This window comes from Muscardinus avellanarius (genome assembly GCF_963383645.1).
Source record: "Muscardinus avellanarius genome assembly, chromosome: 10".
NCBI classification, from domain to species: Eukaryota; Metazoa; Chordata; class Mammalia; order Rodentia; family Gliridae; genus Muscardinus; species Muscardinus avellanarius.
This window is the reverse complement of record NC_137796.1, coordinates 100784946-100799963: the sequence shown is the minus strand read 5'-3', so window position 1 is coordinate 100799963 and position 15018 is coordinate 100784946. Positions and strand designations below refer to the sequence as shown.

Genomic DNA, 15018 nt, shown 5'->3' with positions numbered 1-15018 from the left:
AATAATCGGACTGTAGGCATATGCCTCTACATCCAGCAGATACAGACTATCTTTTTTTTTTTTTTTTTGGTGGTACTGGGGTTCCTGGAAACCCTTCTACTACCTATGGGTTATACTCTCAGACCCATTTTTAAAATATTTTTATTTGGAAACAAGGTCTTTAAGCCAGAGAGGCTGGTTTTGAACCTGCGCGATCCTCCTGTCTCCACCTCCCAAGTGCGGGGATTACAAGCGTGCGCCACCACGCTCGGCCCAGATACAGACTATCTTAAACATACAGGACTGAAAGTCTGCTTAAGACATGGCCTGCTTACACTGAGTATACAGTGTTCCTATTACATAGCCATAATTCAAGATCCAGTGTGTGGTACCTACCAGCATTTGCGACAAGCAACAGGGGCATCTTCCCTCGTTCGATATCATCTTTAATCAGTTTCTCCAGAAAGGCAACATCCTAGAACCAAAACACAAACCATAGAACATGAAACAACTAGTATAAACGCTACACAATGAAAAATGATGGTTCCCAAAAGAAGCAGCAACTCTCACAATTAATCACTTAAAGCCACTTTTTTTTTTTTTTTTTTTGGTGGTACTGGGGTTCCTGGAAGCCCTTCTATCTCCGGGCTACACTCCCAGACCTATTTTATTTTTGGAAACAGGGTCTCCTAAACCAGTGCAGCTGGCTTCAAACCTGCACGATCCTCCTGTCTCTGCCTCCCAAGCGTGGGGATTACAAGCGTGCGCCACCACACCCGGCCAAGCCACATTTTTTTTAGGGGTGGTACTGGGGCTTGAACCTAGGAACATTATGTCTAGGAGCTACACCCCAGGCTTTATTTATTTATTTATTTTTAAATTTTGTGGTACTGGGGATGGACCCCAGGGGCATTCTATCTCTGCGCTACTCCCCCAGGCCTATTTTTTATTCTTTATTTTAAAACAGGGTCTCACTAAATTACAGAGGGCCTCACTAAGTAGCTGAGGCTGTCCATGAACTGCGATTCTCCTGTCTCAGCCTCCCAAATGCTGGGATTACAAGCATGCACCACCCTGCCCAGATATTTTTAATTTTTAATTTTTTTTTTTTTGCAGGTCTGGGGATGGAACCCAGGGGCATTTGACCTCCGAGCCACACCCCCTGCCCTATTTTTATTCTTTATTTTGAAACAGGGTCTCACTAAGTAGCTGAGGGCCTCACTAAGTAGCTGAGGCTGTCTGCGAACTGTGATCCTCCTGTCTCAGCCTCCTGAACGCTGGGATTACAAGTGTGCACCACCACGCCTGGCTGCTATTTTTTACTTTTGAAACACAATCTTACTAAATTGTAGAAAGCCTCGCTAAATTGCTAAGGCTAGGTGAGAACCTGCGATCCTCCTCTCTCAGCCTCCCAAGTACTGGGATTACAGATGTGTGTTACCATGCCCAGGTTCAAATCTACTCTTAATCCTGCCATTTCCCCCCATCATAGATGTGAAAAATCAAGTAATTTTTTTGAGGACTAATAAGAAAAATCAGAGAATATAAAACATAAAAACTGGACATATACAGAGGCAACATTTTTCTAGTTTTAAACATTTACATTTAAAGAAAATATTCTTTTAACTCCTCAAAAAAACCCCAAAAAACCCAGCCAATTATCCATACTAATACCAATTGATGTACCTGAATTAAAAAACAGAACTATAAACACAGAAGTGAAGAACCCTAAAATCTTCCTCTAGCTTTAGCTAGAGGGATTTATCACTTTCAGTATTTTATATGGAATTACTGTTCTATACAGTTAAGATTTAGTAGCATTTAAAGACCAAACATTTAAGCCGGGCGTGGTGGCGCACACTTGTAATCCCCGCGCTTGGGAGGCTGAGACAGGAGGATTGTGCAGGTTCGAAGCCAGCCTCAGCTACTTAGTGAGGCTCTCACCAACCTAGTGAGACCCTGTTTCCAAATAAAATATAAGAAAGGTCTGGGAGTATAGCCTGGAGGTAGAAAGCCTCTGGGTTCCACCGCCAGTACCACCAAAAAATAAAAATAAAATAAAATAAAATAAAATATAATAAAATAAAATAAAGACCAAACATTTAATGAGTACTTTATTCACACATTTTTCTCCCTTAAAAGGTTTTTTAAAAATTACAAAAATAACTGGGCACAGTAGATCATACTTATAATCCCAGGCTTTGGGAGCCTGAGACAGGTGGATCACAGGTTCGAGGCCAGCCTTAGCAACTTTCAAGAGAATAAATAAATAAATAAATATTAAAATTAAAATAAATTAAATAAAAATTACAAAAATAACTGGGCACAGTAGAGCATATTTATAATCCCAGGCCTTGGGAGCCTGAGACAGGTGGATCACAGGTTCGAGGCCAGCCTTAGCAACTTTCAAGACAGCCCTCAGCAACTCAGTGAGACCCTATTTCAAAAAAAAAAAAAAAAGAGGGGCTGGGGTGCAGTTATTTGATATCCTAAAAATAAGCAGAACCCAACCTCAAGATTATGAGAAAAACTTTATTTTTAAAGTCTACCCATTCATAAATCTAAGTAACAATGATAACGACTAAAAGTATTAAATTTAGCTGGGTGTGGTGGCACACACTTCTAATCCCAGCATTTGAGAGGCTGAGACAGGAGGACTGCGGTTCACGGACAGCCTCAGCTACTTAGTGAAGCCCTCTGCAACTCAGTGAGACCCTGGTTCAAAATAAAGAATAAAAATAGGGCTGGGAGTGTAGCCTGGAGGTAGAATGCCCCTGGTTCCAACCCAGTACCACACACACACACACACAAACAAAGTATGGAATTTAGATATTTTAGATATTTTAGGCTTTTAGGAGGAGTGTTTGGTACTTAACTGGGCTGCCATGTTTTTCCTTAAAGAAAGTGATAGAGCAGGGAAGAGTCCATGCACAGAGCCCTGGGTTTAATCCTCAGCAGCGGCACCACCACCACCACCAAAAAAACACGAACAAAACCCAAACAGAGCAGGTATTAATTGCAGTGACTCTAAGACTCCTGGAGAGCCAGGTACTCCTGGCCTATCTACTGGCCAAACTTCACGAGCACTCAAACACAAAAGCACAGAACACACCGGAAACACCACAGCGAAGATAAACAAGCTGATGATTACTCCAGGCCAGAAAACTGACTTTCAGTTGAGGGGAGACAGTTTCAAACTCAATGTCATAGTTTACAAAGCCAAAGGAGAACTCACCATCTGATGCTGGGATCCAAACATGGTGTTACAGGGCACCCGGCACAGGCAGGGGAAGGGCAGGCCAAGCTGCGGGGAGAAACACACGCACTTCAGCAGGGCTGCTACACCATTCATTACGACCCAAACACGGGGGCTCTAAGACAAGCCAGGATTATATATTTTGTAAAACATCTCTTCCCTTTAGAGTCGCTTTTTTTACTGGGATGGAAACCAGGGGCATTCTACCTCTGAGCTACACCCCCTAGCTCTATTTTTTATTCTTTATTTTGAAACAAGATCTCACTGAGTTGCAAAGGGCCTCACTAAGTAGCTCAGGCTGGCTGCGAACTACGATCCTCCTGTCTCAGCCTCCAGAATACTGAGATTACAAGCGTGCGCCACCACACCGGGCTGCCTTGTTTTTTATTTTGAAACAGGGTCTCACTAAGCTGCTAAGTCCAGCCTCAAACCTGCAATCCTGTCCAGACTCCCAAACATGAGAATTATAGGTATGCTAGTACCTGGCTAGAAACTTTTATTATTTTTTTTAATATTGGATGTTAAACCCAGAGGCAGTCTACATCCAAGCTATACCACTATATCTCTAGCCTCCCCCCCCCCGCCCCCAGTATCCTGGGTTGAACCCAGGGGCCTTCTATCTCCAAGTTAAACCTCCAGATCTATTTTTGATTCTTTCTTTCTTTCTTTCTTTCTTTCTTTCTTTCTTTCTTTCTTTCTTTCTTTTTTGGTACTGGGGATGGAACCCAGGGGCATTCTACTTCTGAGTGACATGCCCAGCTCTATTTTAATTCTTTATTTTGAAATAAAGATCTCACTGAGTTGCAAAGGGCCTAAGTAGCTGAGGCTGGTCATAAACCTGTGATCCCTCCTGTCTCAGTCTCCCAAATACTGTGATTACAACTATGCGCCACCACGCCCCAATACCAGACATTTTCTGAGCGTGAGTATGTATTTATATAAACTTACTTTTCTAGGTAAAGCATGTATATAAGCACGTACATCCCTGTAAAACCATGAGCAGGAACATTTTATAAGCAGTGTTCTGTCCCTAGCTTTTCTTAATCAACCAAATACTCACACATCTTTTGAATACTGGACTGCTGTCCTATGACCACAGGGCCTGGTTTGGAGAAGGCACAAGTAATCTGTTTCATATTTCTACAGAATACAATAGAACTCTCTACTTTGTACTCCTTCGAGAAGAGGATGTAATTTCTTGCCATCGGTCATCGCAGCTGGAAACCAGCTTAAGTCCCAGTTGCCCTGAACATCTCCCAGGGCCTCTATCAACCCTCCAATCCTATAGGTTTTGTGGTAAATACTCTTGGTCAAGAGGGTTAACAATCTCTTATCTCAAGGTAGTCAGTCTCCCCAAAATAAGCTACATGCATCATGCACTTTATTTACTGTTTTTAAGATTAAAAACATGGAATACTTCATGAATTTGCGTGTCATCCTTGCGCAGGGCCATGTTAATCTTCTCTGTATTGTTCCCATTTTAGTCTGTGTGTTGCTGAGACCAGCACCACCATAAACTTTAAAAATGGTAATGCTCAGACAATTTTGGTGGTGCACGCTTGTGATCCCAGTGCTCAGGGGGCTGAGACAGGAGGGCTGCAGGCTCAAGGACAGCCTCAGCAACTTACTGAGACCCTCAGCAACTTAGCGAAACTCTGTCTTATAACAAAAAATAAAATAGAACTGGGGTGCAGCTCAGAAGTAGAATGTCCCTAAGTCCAATCTTCATCACCAAAAAGGTAATGCTCTTTGTAGTAACTCTAGATTGACTCTGAAAACCTGTCAGAGAATAAAACCCTACATTTAGACAGATCTGTATGTACAGAGATGTTTGTAACCGTGCTCTGAAAGAGCATTCCCTAAAGCTGGTCATAGAAAGCAAGAGAATGGAATACTCTGCTTATCAAAAAGGGAGACAACTAATCAAATTACTATATATTCACTTGTTGAATTATCATAAAGATAATAAAAATAAACTTTACTTCGAAAAACTGTCAAAACACGACATATTTGATTATAACAATAAGTGAAAAAAGCCAGGCACAACCATATAAAAATATACAACACCCTTTGATTAAACTCTAAAAAGAGCCGAGTAGCTGGGCGTGGTGGCGCACGCTTGTAATCCCCGTGCTTGGGAGGCAGAGACAGGAGGATCGCGCAAGTTTGAAGCCAGCTGCGCGCGCTGGCTTAGGAGACCCTGTTTCCAAATAAAAATGTAAATAGGTCTGGGAGTGTAGCCCGGAAGTAGAAGGGCTTCCAGGAATCCCAGTACCATCAAAAAAAAAAAAAAAAAAAAACAAAACAAAACAAAAAAAAACAATAAAAAGAGCCGAGTATGGTGGTGAATGCTTGTAATCAGTATTTGGGAGGCTCAATCAGGAGGATCGTAGGATCACGGCCAGCCTCAGCTACTTGGGAAGGCCCTCTGCAACTTAGTGAGACCTTTTTTAAAAAAAATAAAAAATAAAAATTAGGGCTAGGGGTGTAGCTCAGAGGTAGAATGCCCCTTAGTTCAATCCCTAGTACTGCCAAAAAAAAAAGTCTAGAAAGAAATAAGGTAAAGTGGTAAAGTGTTGACTGCAGTAGCCTCTGGGCAATTAAAAATATATCTATTCCACATTATTTCTAAACTCAGTAATACACATTTTGTTTTTTGTAATAACAAAGCCAGTATACAAGAAGACCTTCTTTCATTTGACTTGGAAAGAATGGCTCACTCTAAAAGTTTCCGGTCAAGCTGGGGTAGGCTGCCAGTAGTCCCAGCTACACAGGAGGCCGGAGTAGAAGGATCACATGGGCCCAGAGTCTGGACCAGCCTGGGCAACACAGCAAAACCCTGTCTTTACCCATTCATTTATTTTGTGGTACTGAGGATTGAACCCAATGGCACTCCACCTCTGAACTACACCACTAGCCCTTTTTATTTCTTGTTTGAAACAGGATCTCACTAGGTTCTTGAGAGTCTTGCTATAATGCTGAGGCTGTTCTTGAACCTGTGATTCTCCTATTTCAGCCTCCAGCATACTGGGATTGCAAGGTATGCGCCACCAGGCCCAGCTAAACCATCTAAACCATTTATTTAAAATTTTTTAAATAAATGGTTTAGCTAAACCAGCTAAACCATTTATTTAAAAATACAATTTTAAAAATCTGGAAAAAACATGGCATTATTTCTTTAAAATACTACCTGATACCACATTACCTGATTACAAAGATATTGGCCCAGGCCAGGTCTAGCAGCAGCACTAAGATATATGACAGGTTTCTTGTTGTATAACACATTGAATCCGTCCACCACGAAGTCTTCATATTGCGAATGAATGGCAAGCCTACAGATCTTTGCAAGTCCTTCCCGTTCTTCTTCATGGAAATAAGCACAGCCATTTTCATACCTATTATGAAATACCCATATATTAATGTACTTCTGGTTTAATGAATCTTCTGATTAATTCTGATTTGACACGTTAATCTTGCAATTATGGAAGCAGTTCTGTCCCCAAACTAGACACCGTCTCCTAGGTCAGGCAGAGGGGATAAGCGCGCGCTGCACCTCATCTTAGGTGGCCGACAACGCACTCTAACCGGAGGTTATGAAGGAGAGGCAATAACGCTCAGCCACACCTGACTCTGGGAAGGGGCAGTTCTATGGAAAGAGAGACCTGCAGTCCCTCATACGAGAAGCTCAGAGCGTGGTGCTGGCCTGTTCTCTATGAAGGCAGCACAGGTAATACTGGACATCGAGAATAAATAAAACCGCAAAATGCTAGTCAGGCTTTCACTTTTATTTTAATCTGCTTAAGGCTCTATATTTTTCTCAGTCTCCTAGAGAAGGAGAGAAAACATGATGACTGAAAGCACTTGATCCAGATCATCCTTCTATCCTCTACTAATACTGCCATTAGGAAAATAAATAACAGAAGATGAGTAACCGCGGACACGATGGCACATGCATTTGCTATACTCCTCGCTCTTTACGCATGCTAATCCACGCATTGACTCCTCAAAGCGATTCCACGGAAGGCACGAATGCTGTCTCATTCACTAGAGGAGGAAACTGAGGCAGGGAGAGGCCAAGCAGCCCTCCCACCAAGAAGAGGCAAGTTTGAGCCAGGTCTCACTCCAGGAAAAAGACCCCTCACAATCCACATCTGACGCAGAAATAACTTTATTGGAAACGACAAACTCATGATGTCTTTACCTGAAAATTCTGCATAGCCATAAAGTAGTATCTGAGAGTATCCTAGTTGTCAGTTTTCTCAGCTTCTCTTTGTCCAGAGTTGAAATATAAGCTCCCAGACTATGCCCCAACAAAGCCATGTGACCTTGTTCTCCTATGTTCTGGATTCTGTCAACCAAAATTCATTAGATTAAAAAAGTGTAAGATTCAAATATAAAAAAGAGCCAGAACTTAAGAGATGCAACTATCCCTGAAAGATCTGTCAGACTTGAAGTCTACTTGATGTTTTAGAAGGCAGAAATTCAGAAAAGTCAATGCATATAAGGTGTTGAAAGTTCAGAGAGGAAAATATTCTTGAAGTTTGAATCTTAGGAGATATTCTTCCCATTGAGTACTTATAAACTTTTTGGAAGAGTTTCCTCTAAGAGCTGCAGAGGCAGAGTGGGGATGCAGCTCAGTGGTACAGTACTTGCCCACCAAGCACAAGGCTCTAGGGTCTATCTCCAGAGGGAAAATGAAACAAAATAAACAATGACACCAACAAACCCCAAACACTACAGAGGGTACAACTAAGCTAAAATAAGCAGGAAACATTTTTTATAGAATTGTTGAAAAGCTGGGCACAGTGGAGCATGCCTATAATACTGTACTTGGGAAGCTGAGACAGGAGAGTCACAGGTTCAAGGCTAGCAAGACCCTGTTTCAAAAATAAATAAGTTTTCTTTTTTTGTGGTACTGGGGGTGGAACCTGGGGGCTTTTCTACCGGAGGATCGCGCTGGTTCGAAGCCAGCCTTGCTGGCCTAAGAGACCCTGTTTCCAAATAAAATATAAAATAGGTCTGGGACCTCCGAGGCCGGGATCGGAGCCTGCCACGCGGTGAGGCCTGTGCCGGGGTCAGCGAGGCCAGGATCGAAGCCTGCTGTGAGGCAAGCTGGTATTGGGGCCTCCAAGGAATGGGATTGGAGCCTGCTGTGTGGCAAGGCTGGTACCGGGGCCTGCGAGGCCGGGATAGGAGACTGCTATAAGGCAAGGCTGGTGCCGGGGCCTTTGAGAGTGGGATCTGAGCCTGAAATGTGGCATCCACAGGGAAATATCATAGAAAATAAAAAAATCAGATGCTTCCCCCAATATGCAAAAACTAGGAAGAAATGGGTAATAGGAGGAAATCTAGTTGAAGAAAGGGCCCTATGGAGGAGCAATTAAGGTGACCTATCACAGGGGACGGGAGGGGGGAAGATGAAGTCTCTTTAAAGCACATGATATACTTAAACATGGGTCTGTGAGTGTAGCCCGGAGGTAGAAGGGCTTCCAGGAACCCCAGTACCACCAAAAAAACCCAAAAAACAAACAAACAAAAAACACTAAACAGATAAATCAATGAAGCAAATGGTGATTCCAAGACAAAGTAGGCACCACCAATGAATTCAGCTGCAGTAATTCTCAGGAAGCAGAAGCAGAAAGGCACACAGCGCTCACGCTTCAGCCCTTCTGGCAGAACCTCTACAGATCCCAAACTATAACTACAGGATCCACTTCTACTAAACACCTTCAGTTTATAAAACACATGACCTAAAATACATAAGTGACTTTCTGAAAATGAGCATTAGTTTAATATCACATGTACCTCTTAATAAAATATGATTTGAGACACTACAAAATCACTGCAAAATTCAAGCACACACAGACTGTCAAAGAGAACTGCCGCACACTCGCCATTACCGGGCGCTCTGGGGCTCCTCGTCTTCATCTCCGTGCATCAGGTTCTGAACTAACTGGAGGATGCTCACCATATCTTGTCCACTGCAGAATAAAAAGAGCTGACTGACTGGGGGAAAAGCACACACAATCCCCACTCGCCCAGCTATTTCTCTCACCCAAAATAGCTTTAATCAAAGTTTTTTCTTTTCTTTCTTTTTTTAATTGGGTAGTTGTAGGAGAAAGAGTGCATTTTGAAAGTTTATACTTCTTAAAAATATAAAATTATAAATTGAGTCAGATGTCGTTCATGGCTAGCCTCCATAACTTAGTGAGACCCCAACCCCGTTTCAAAATAAAAAATAAAATAGGACTAGGGGTGTAGATCAGAGGTAGAATGCTGCTGGGTTCAATCCCCAGTACCATATGCACAAAAAAATTACAAATTAAATTGTATATATAACTTTGTGATTTACTCTTTTTTTTGTGTGTGTGGGTCTGGGGATGGAACCCAGGTGCATTCGACCTCCGAGCTACACCCCCTGTCCTATTTTTTATTATTTATTTTGAAACCGAGTCTCACTGAGTTGCAGAGGGCCTCACTAAGTAGCTGAGGCTGTCCGCGAAGCACGATCCTCAGGTCTCAGCCTCCTGAATGCTGGGATTACAAGCATGCGCCACCATGCCCAGCTCATATTTTTATTTTTTTATTTTTTGCAGTACTGGAGATGGAATCCAGGGGCATTCTACCTCTGAGCGACATCCCCAGCCCTATTTTTTATTCCTTGTTATTTATTTATTTATTTATTTTGGTGGTACTGGAGATGGAACCCAGGGGCCTTCAACCTCTGTGCTATACTCCCAGACCTATTTTATATTTTTATTTGGAAACAGGGTCTCTTCAGCCAGCTGAGGCTGTCTTCGAACCTGCACGATCCTCCTGTCTCAGCTTCCCAAGTACGCGGATTACAAGCGTGTGCCACGACGCCCGCCTTTATTCCTTGTTTTGAAACAGGGTCTCACTAAGTTGCTGAGAGCCTCACTAAGTAAATGAGGCTGGCTTTGAACCTGCACGATCCTCCTGTCTCAGCCTCCCAAGTACTGGGATTACAAGTGTGCACCATCACACCCGACTTTGATAACTCTTCTAATTATGAATTTGATTTTTAAAAAATTTCATGTCAGTGTGCGGTGGCACATTCTTGTACTCCCAATACTTGGAAGGCTGAGACAGGAGCATTGCAGGTTTGAGGACAGCCTTAACCACATAGGGAGACTCTTAGCAATCTAGTGAGACTCTGTTCAAACTAAAAATAAAACAGGGCTAGGGGTGGGCTCAGAGGTAGAACTAACCTGGCTCAATCCCCAGTACCACAAAAAAAATTTTTTTTCACTTGTCTTGTTCTAGCAATATTTCTACATTGGTTCATTTACATCTTGAAGTAGAAACAGAATATTTAATAAGCATACTAAAGAGCTAGAAGTCCTTATACGATGCTCGATCTCAAGAGAAGCACGGATACTCTAAAGCCTTTGTCCATGTCGTTTTCCTCCATGTAGGAGTCAACTTGGCCTAACAGCCTTAAGCATGCAATACAAGCATCATTATTCCAGCCCTCTCCAAGTCGGGAAACTCAAGACCCACACACAGTGTACAGATTTACTTCCATCCGAGATGTGTTACTAAATGTTCATTACATGGGTAAAGTTGTAAGCAATGGCAAGGCAACATGTATAGTGTGTTACATCTATTAATATAGATATGACTAATAAAACTTCCCTTTTTGTATTTCAGGAAACTTTTTTCAGAGTCAGGAAAATAAAAGAACATGAAAAAATAAAAAGCCCAAAAAACCCCTCAACTCATTTATTGATTAGCTGATACCCTGTGTGACCTGGATCTTTTCTCTTTTTGTGCTGCAACTGTTGGGTGTGGTGGCGCAGGCCCGTAATCCTAGTATTTGGGAGGCAAGGCAGGAAGATTGTTTGAGGTCAGCCTCAGCAACTTAGGGAGAGCCTGTTTCAAAATAAAAAACAAAAAGGGGCTTTAGGTGTAGCTCAGAGGTAGGATAGCCCTGGGTTCCATCCCCAGTACCAAACAAACAAGCAAACAAACTGAAAGAAAAAGAAAAAAAAAACAGCAACACAGTCAAAACAATGCTCAAAAATCCCTTCTCCTCGAGGAGTTCACCTTCAAACAGGAAAGCTCTAGACACTGTGTAGATCAGAGCAGGGAGGGGGTTTGAGGCACACTTAGGCGCTAGCCTTGTGGTTCTGAGGAAGTGATCCAATCCTGGTGAGCCCTCACATGACAGAATAGTGAGGACAGCCTCACAGGAAGCTACGGCTGCAGAGGACTATGCTTTGCGGCACTGGGGACTGAACCCAGGACTGTTCTGCCTCTGAGCTATAAGCTTTTATTTTATGTTATGTTTTATTTTTGAAATAAGGTTTCGCTAGGTTACTAAGAATCTCCCTAAGTTGCTGGGGCTGATCTCAAACATGCAATCATCCTGTCTCAGCCTCCCAAGTGCTGGGATTACAGGTACACGCCACCACGCCCAGCTCCGATCAGCAGTTTTAATGTGCTGCCATTTTGAAAATTACAGCTGTTCAGCTGGGCGTGGGAGCGCACGCTGTAATCCCAGCATTCACCGGAGGATCAAGGTTCGAGGACAGCCTCAGCTGCTTAGCGAGGCCCTTCGCAACTCAGTGAAACCCTGTTTCAAAATAAAAGAATAAAAAATAAAATTGGGCTGAGGCATAGCTCAGAGGTAGAATGGCCCTGGGTTCTATCCCCAGTACCGCAAGAAGAAAAAAAAAAAAAAGAAAGAAAATTACAGCTGTTTGGGGAGTTTCCTTCTAAGAAAACTTCTGTGGAAAAAAGAATAAACAAATCATAAGCTCTTTTGTTCCCATCAGTGCAGGGACAAGGAGCCCTACTGGATGTGTCTCCTATTTTAACTTGTAGAAAACACTTCACACTTCAGAATGTTTCAAAAATCAGCATGAAGGCTGAGACAGGAGGATCACAGTTCGCAGACAGCCTCAGCTACTTAGTGAGGCCTTTGCAACTCAGAGAGACCCTGTTTCAAAATACAGAATAAAAAATAGGGCTGGGGGTGGAGCTCGGAGGTAGAATGCCCTGGGTTCCATCCCCAGTACCAGAAAAAAAAAAAAATATCAGCACAATTCATTTTACAATTAGGAGTGACAGTTTTAAAATATTAGCATCCGGGTATGTCGGATACAACATTTATTGACAGAGTTATTCTTCCTCCATGCTTTTGAGACTTTGTGTGATTTACATTCAGGTCAAAGAATAATTAAAGGGAGTTGTACTATTGACTTAGAGACAGTTTCCTGGTTAGAAAAGAAAATAAATCTGCCTTCGGGAAGCTGGGCTAGGACTTTAATTCCAGGCTGATTGCTAGCACCCTGTGAAAACTATAGTCAACTACTTATTTTTCTGATTTTTTCCCCCTGCTAGTTTAAACCAAAAAGGCTTGATAAATTTGCTTTAGTTGTCCAAAAAATAAACCACTCTGTCAATCAGTGATTAATACTGACATTTTCTTTTACGATATTATAAAAATGGTAACGCTAACCAATTAAAATGTCTCTCACAATAAAACTCAATCTACTGAATAAATTATAAGTCTGAAGGATGAACTAAGTATAATATTCCAGTTTTAATTACAAATGTGTGCACAGCTTTGGAGTTAGGAGGATGTATTAAGTCCCGAATAGAAAAAGTTGGTAGGCTCAGCTTTATCACCAATCAGCCAATGGCATTTTAGTTTTCTAATGTTACACTGGATTTAAGGTTTTTTTGGTGCTCATTTCAAACTAAAAATGTAGGGCTAGGAATGCAGCTCAACTGTGGAGCATTTACCTGATATGCATGAAGCCCTGGGCTCGATCCCCAACACACTAAAAAAAACCCAAAACCACTACACACAAACTAAAGTTGTAAGTAAATGATGTAAAAATCTTGAGTGAAGAAAAATCTACACCCGCACCAAACGTGCTGGTCGTTATTGCCCTACCTGCCCGGGAGTGGCCCTGGAATATCCTCTGACATGAACTTCTTTCCATTTTCCTCCTCTGTTCGTCTAAAAGAAAGAAAAAACTTTTTATTTCTTTTGTCAAACCCGATTTCTAACACTGGAGCATGCAAGCATGACTACCTGAACTAGAATCTCTCAGTGGCTGGTGTCATGTTTCAAACACATCGCATCTCCTCAGACCCCAGTTTCAGGAGGTAGAGAGTTTCAGGAAAACAAAAGAACACGGAAGAAAACCCACTTCAACCCCTTTTCCGGTTAGTTGATGCCCTGTTTGACCTGACTCTATAGTAAAGAATATTTATAGATTCAAATCAATATATTATGTAAATAAAACTTAATAGACAAAACTGCAAATTATACGTCCTTCTGCTCAACTTCATCGTCCTTTAATTTAAAGCACCTCCTACCCAAGACAAGCATCAGCGTTAAGTCAACAGAAGCTCGGAGTGGCACTGTCTTTAACAGCAGGAGCCGGAGCCACCGGCTCCACGGGCTGGACACGCTGAGCAGGGCGGGCCTGCCCTGCACACGCACCTCTGATTGTCCTCCAGCATCTTCATAGCCTCCTTCAAGTTCTTCCCCATTTCAGCTAATGTAGGGTCTGCTATCTGCAAAGCACACCACAGAAGGTTAAATTTTAATACTCCTTATCACTTCTGCTCTGTAGTTAAAACAGAAAAATCAAACAAGTCCACTTTCTTCTGCATTTATTATAAAATACAAAAATGTATTATAATATAGTACATGGAAAACTTCCAAAAATACTTACGATTTTATGTATAACAGAAAAAGTCCTCCTGTTCCACTTCCTAGTGAGAGGTGTGTGTGTGTGGTAGGTACTGAAGATTGAACTCAGAGGCATTCTACCTCTGAGCTATACCCCCCAACCCTATTTCATCTGTTATTTTGATACAGGGTTTCACCAAGTTTCACGCACTGGCCTTGAATTTGTGATTCTCCTGTGTCAACCTCTCAACCTCTCAAGTATGGGATTAAAGCATGTGCCACCATGCCTGGTTACGAAGTCTTTACTTTTTTGTAATACTAGGAGCATTCTACCTCTGAGCTACACCCCAGCCCTTTTTATTTTATTTTGTTTTGTTTTGAAACAGGTCTCTCTAGATTGCTGAGTCTGACTGCTTATCGAGGCTGTCCTTAAACCTGCACTCTTCTTGCCTCAGCCTCCCAAGTACTGGGATTACAGACATGGGCCACCATGCCTTGCAAGAAAAGTCACTTTTAAGTTTGACATAGCTCTTTCCAAACTTTGCCTTGCTCACATGCACCTGTGAAACGTGCCTTTTCCTACTCCGTGGTAATACACTTCGCGTCAGCACGCCCACTTCATTCTTGGTGATTACACCTCGTTCCATTCTTTGAACGCACTGTAGTTTATGTAACTAGTCCTGGGTCCGTGTGCCTGAGCTTATTTCAGTTTTGTACCCAAGTCCAGAAAAGTACGCATGTATGTATATATAGTATGTTGTGTGTTTTATGGCTGCAATAGGCTGAAAAGTGTTTACCCCCATCCTACTTCCTGGGGGCTGTGAATGTTATTTTACATGGCAAAGCCTTTGTAGGCGTGATTAAGAATTCTGAGATGGTGATATTACCCTGAATTCTGCAGATAAGCTCAAAATATAATCACTAGTATCCTTATGAGAGGCAAAGAAAGTCATGTGAAGACTGGGAGATGTTTGAAGGTTTTGGCTTTGAAAGCTGGAATGACCTGGCCACAAACTAGAACAGGAAAGCCAAGGACTCTCCCTCTGCGTGCACCCCTGCTAACCTTGATGTCCAGGGCTATGGACTGCAAACCTCTGGCCCCCAGAACTGG

The 15018-nt window shown here is 42.3% G+C and overlaps 1 protein-coding gene across 1 annotated transcript in view; it reads right to left on the bottom strand.

The window, feature by feature from the left end:
* PDXDC1 (pyridoxal dependent decarboxylase domain containing 1) overlaps positions 1-13786 on the bottom strand; it is a gene marked incomplete at its 3' end in the record, with an annotated part of 37801 nt that extends 24015 nt beyond the window's left edge. Inside the window, exons 1-7 of the mRNA XM_080703442.1 lie at positions 13716-13786; positions 13161-13226; positions 9136-9216; positions 7437-7583; positions 6441-6630; positions 3215-3283; positions 376-454 (exon numbers count right to left, since the gene is read on the bottom strand). Of these exons, the coding sequence (XP_080559568.1) occupies positions 376-454; positions 3215-3283; positions 6441-6630; positions 7437-7583; positions 9136-9216; positions 13161-13226; positions 13716-13765 (682 nt within the window). The 5' untranslated portion in view covers positions 13766-13786. The remainder of the gene's footprint in view (positions 1-375; positions 455-3214; positions 3284-6440; positions 6631-7436; positions 7584-9135; positions 9217-13160; positions 13227-13715) is intronic.
* Positions 13787-15018: the final 1232 nt, after the last annotated feature.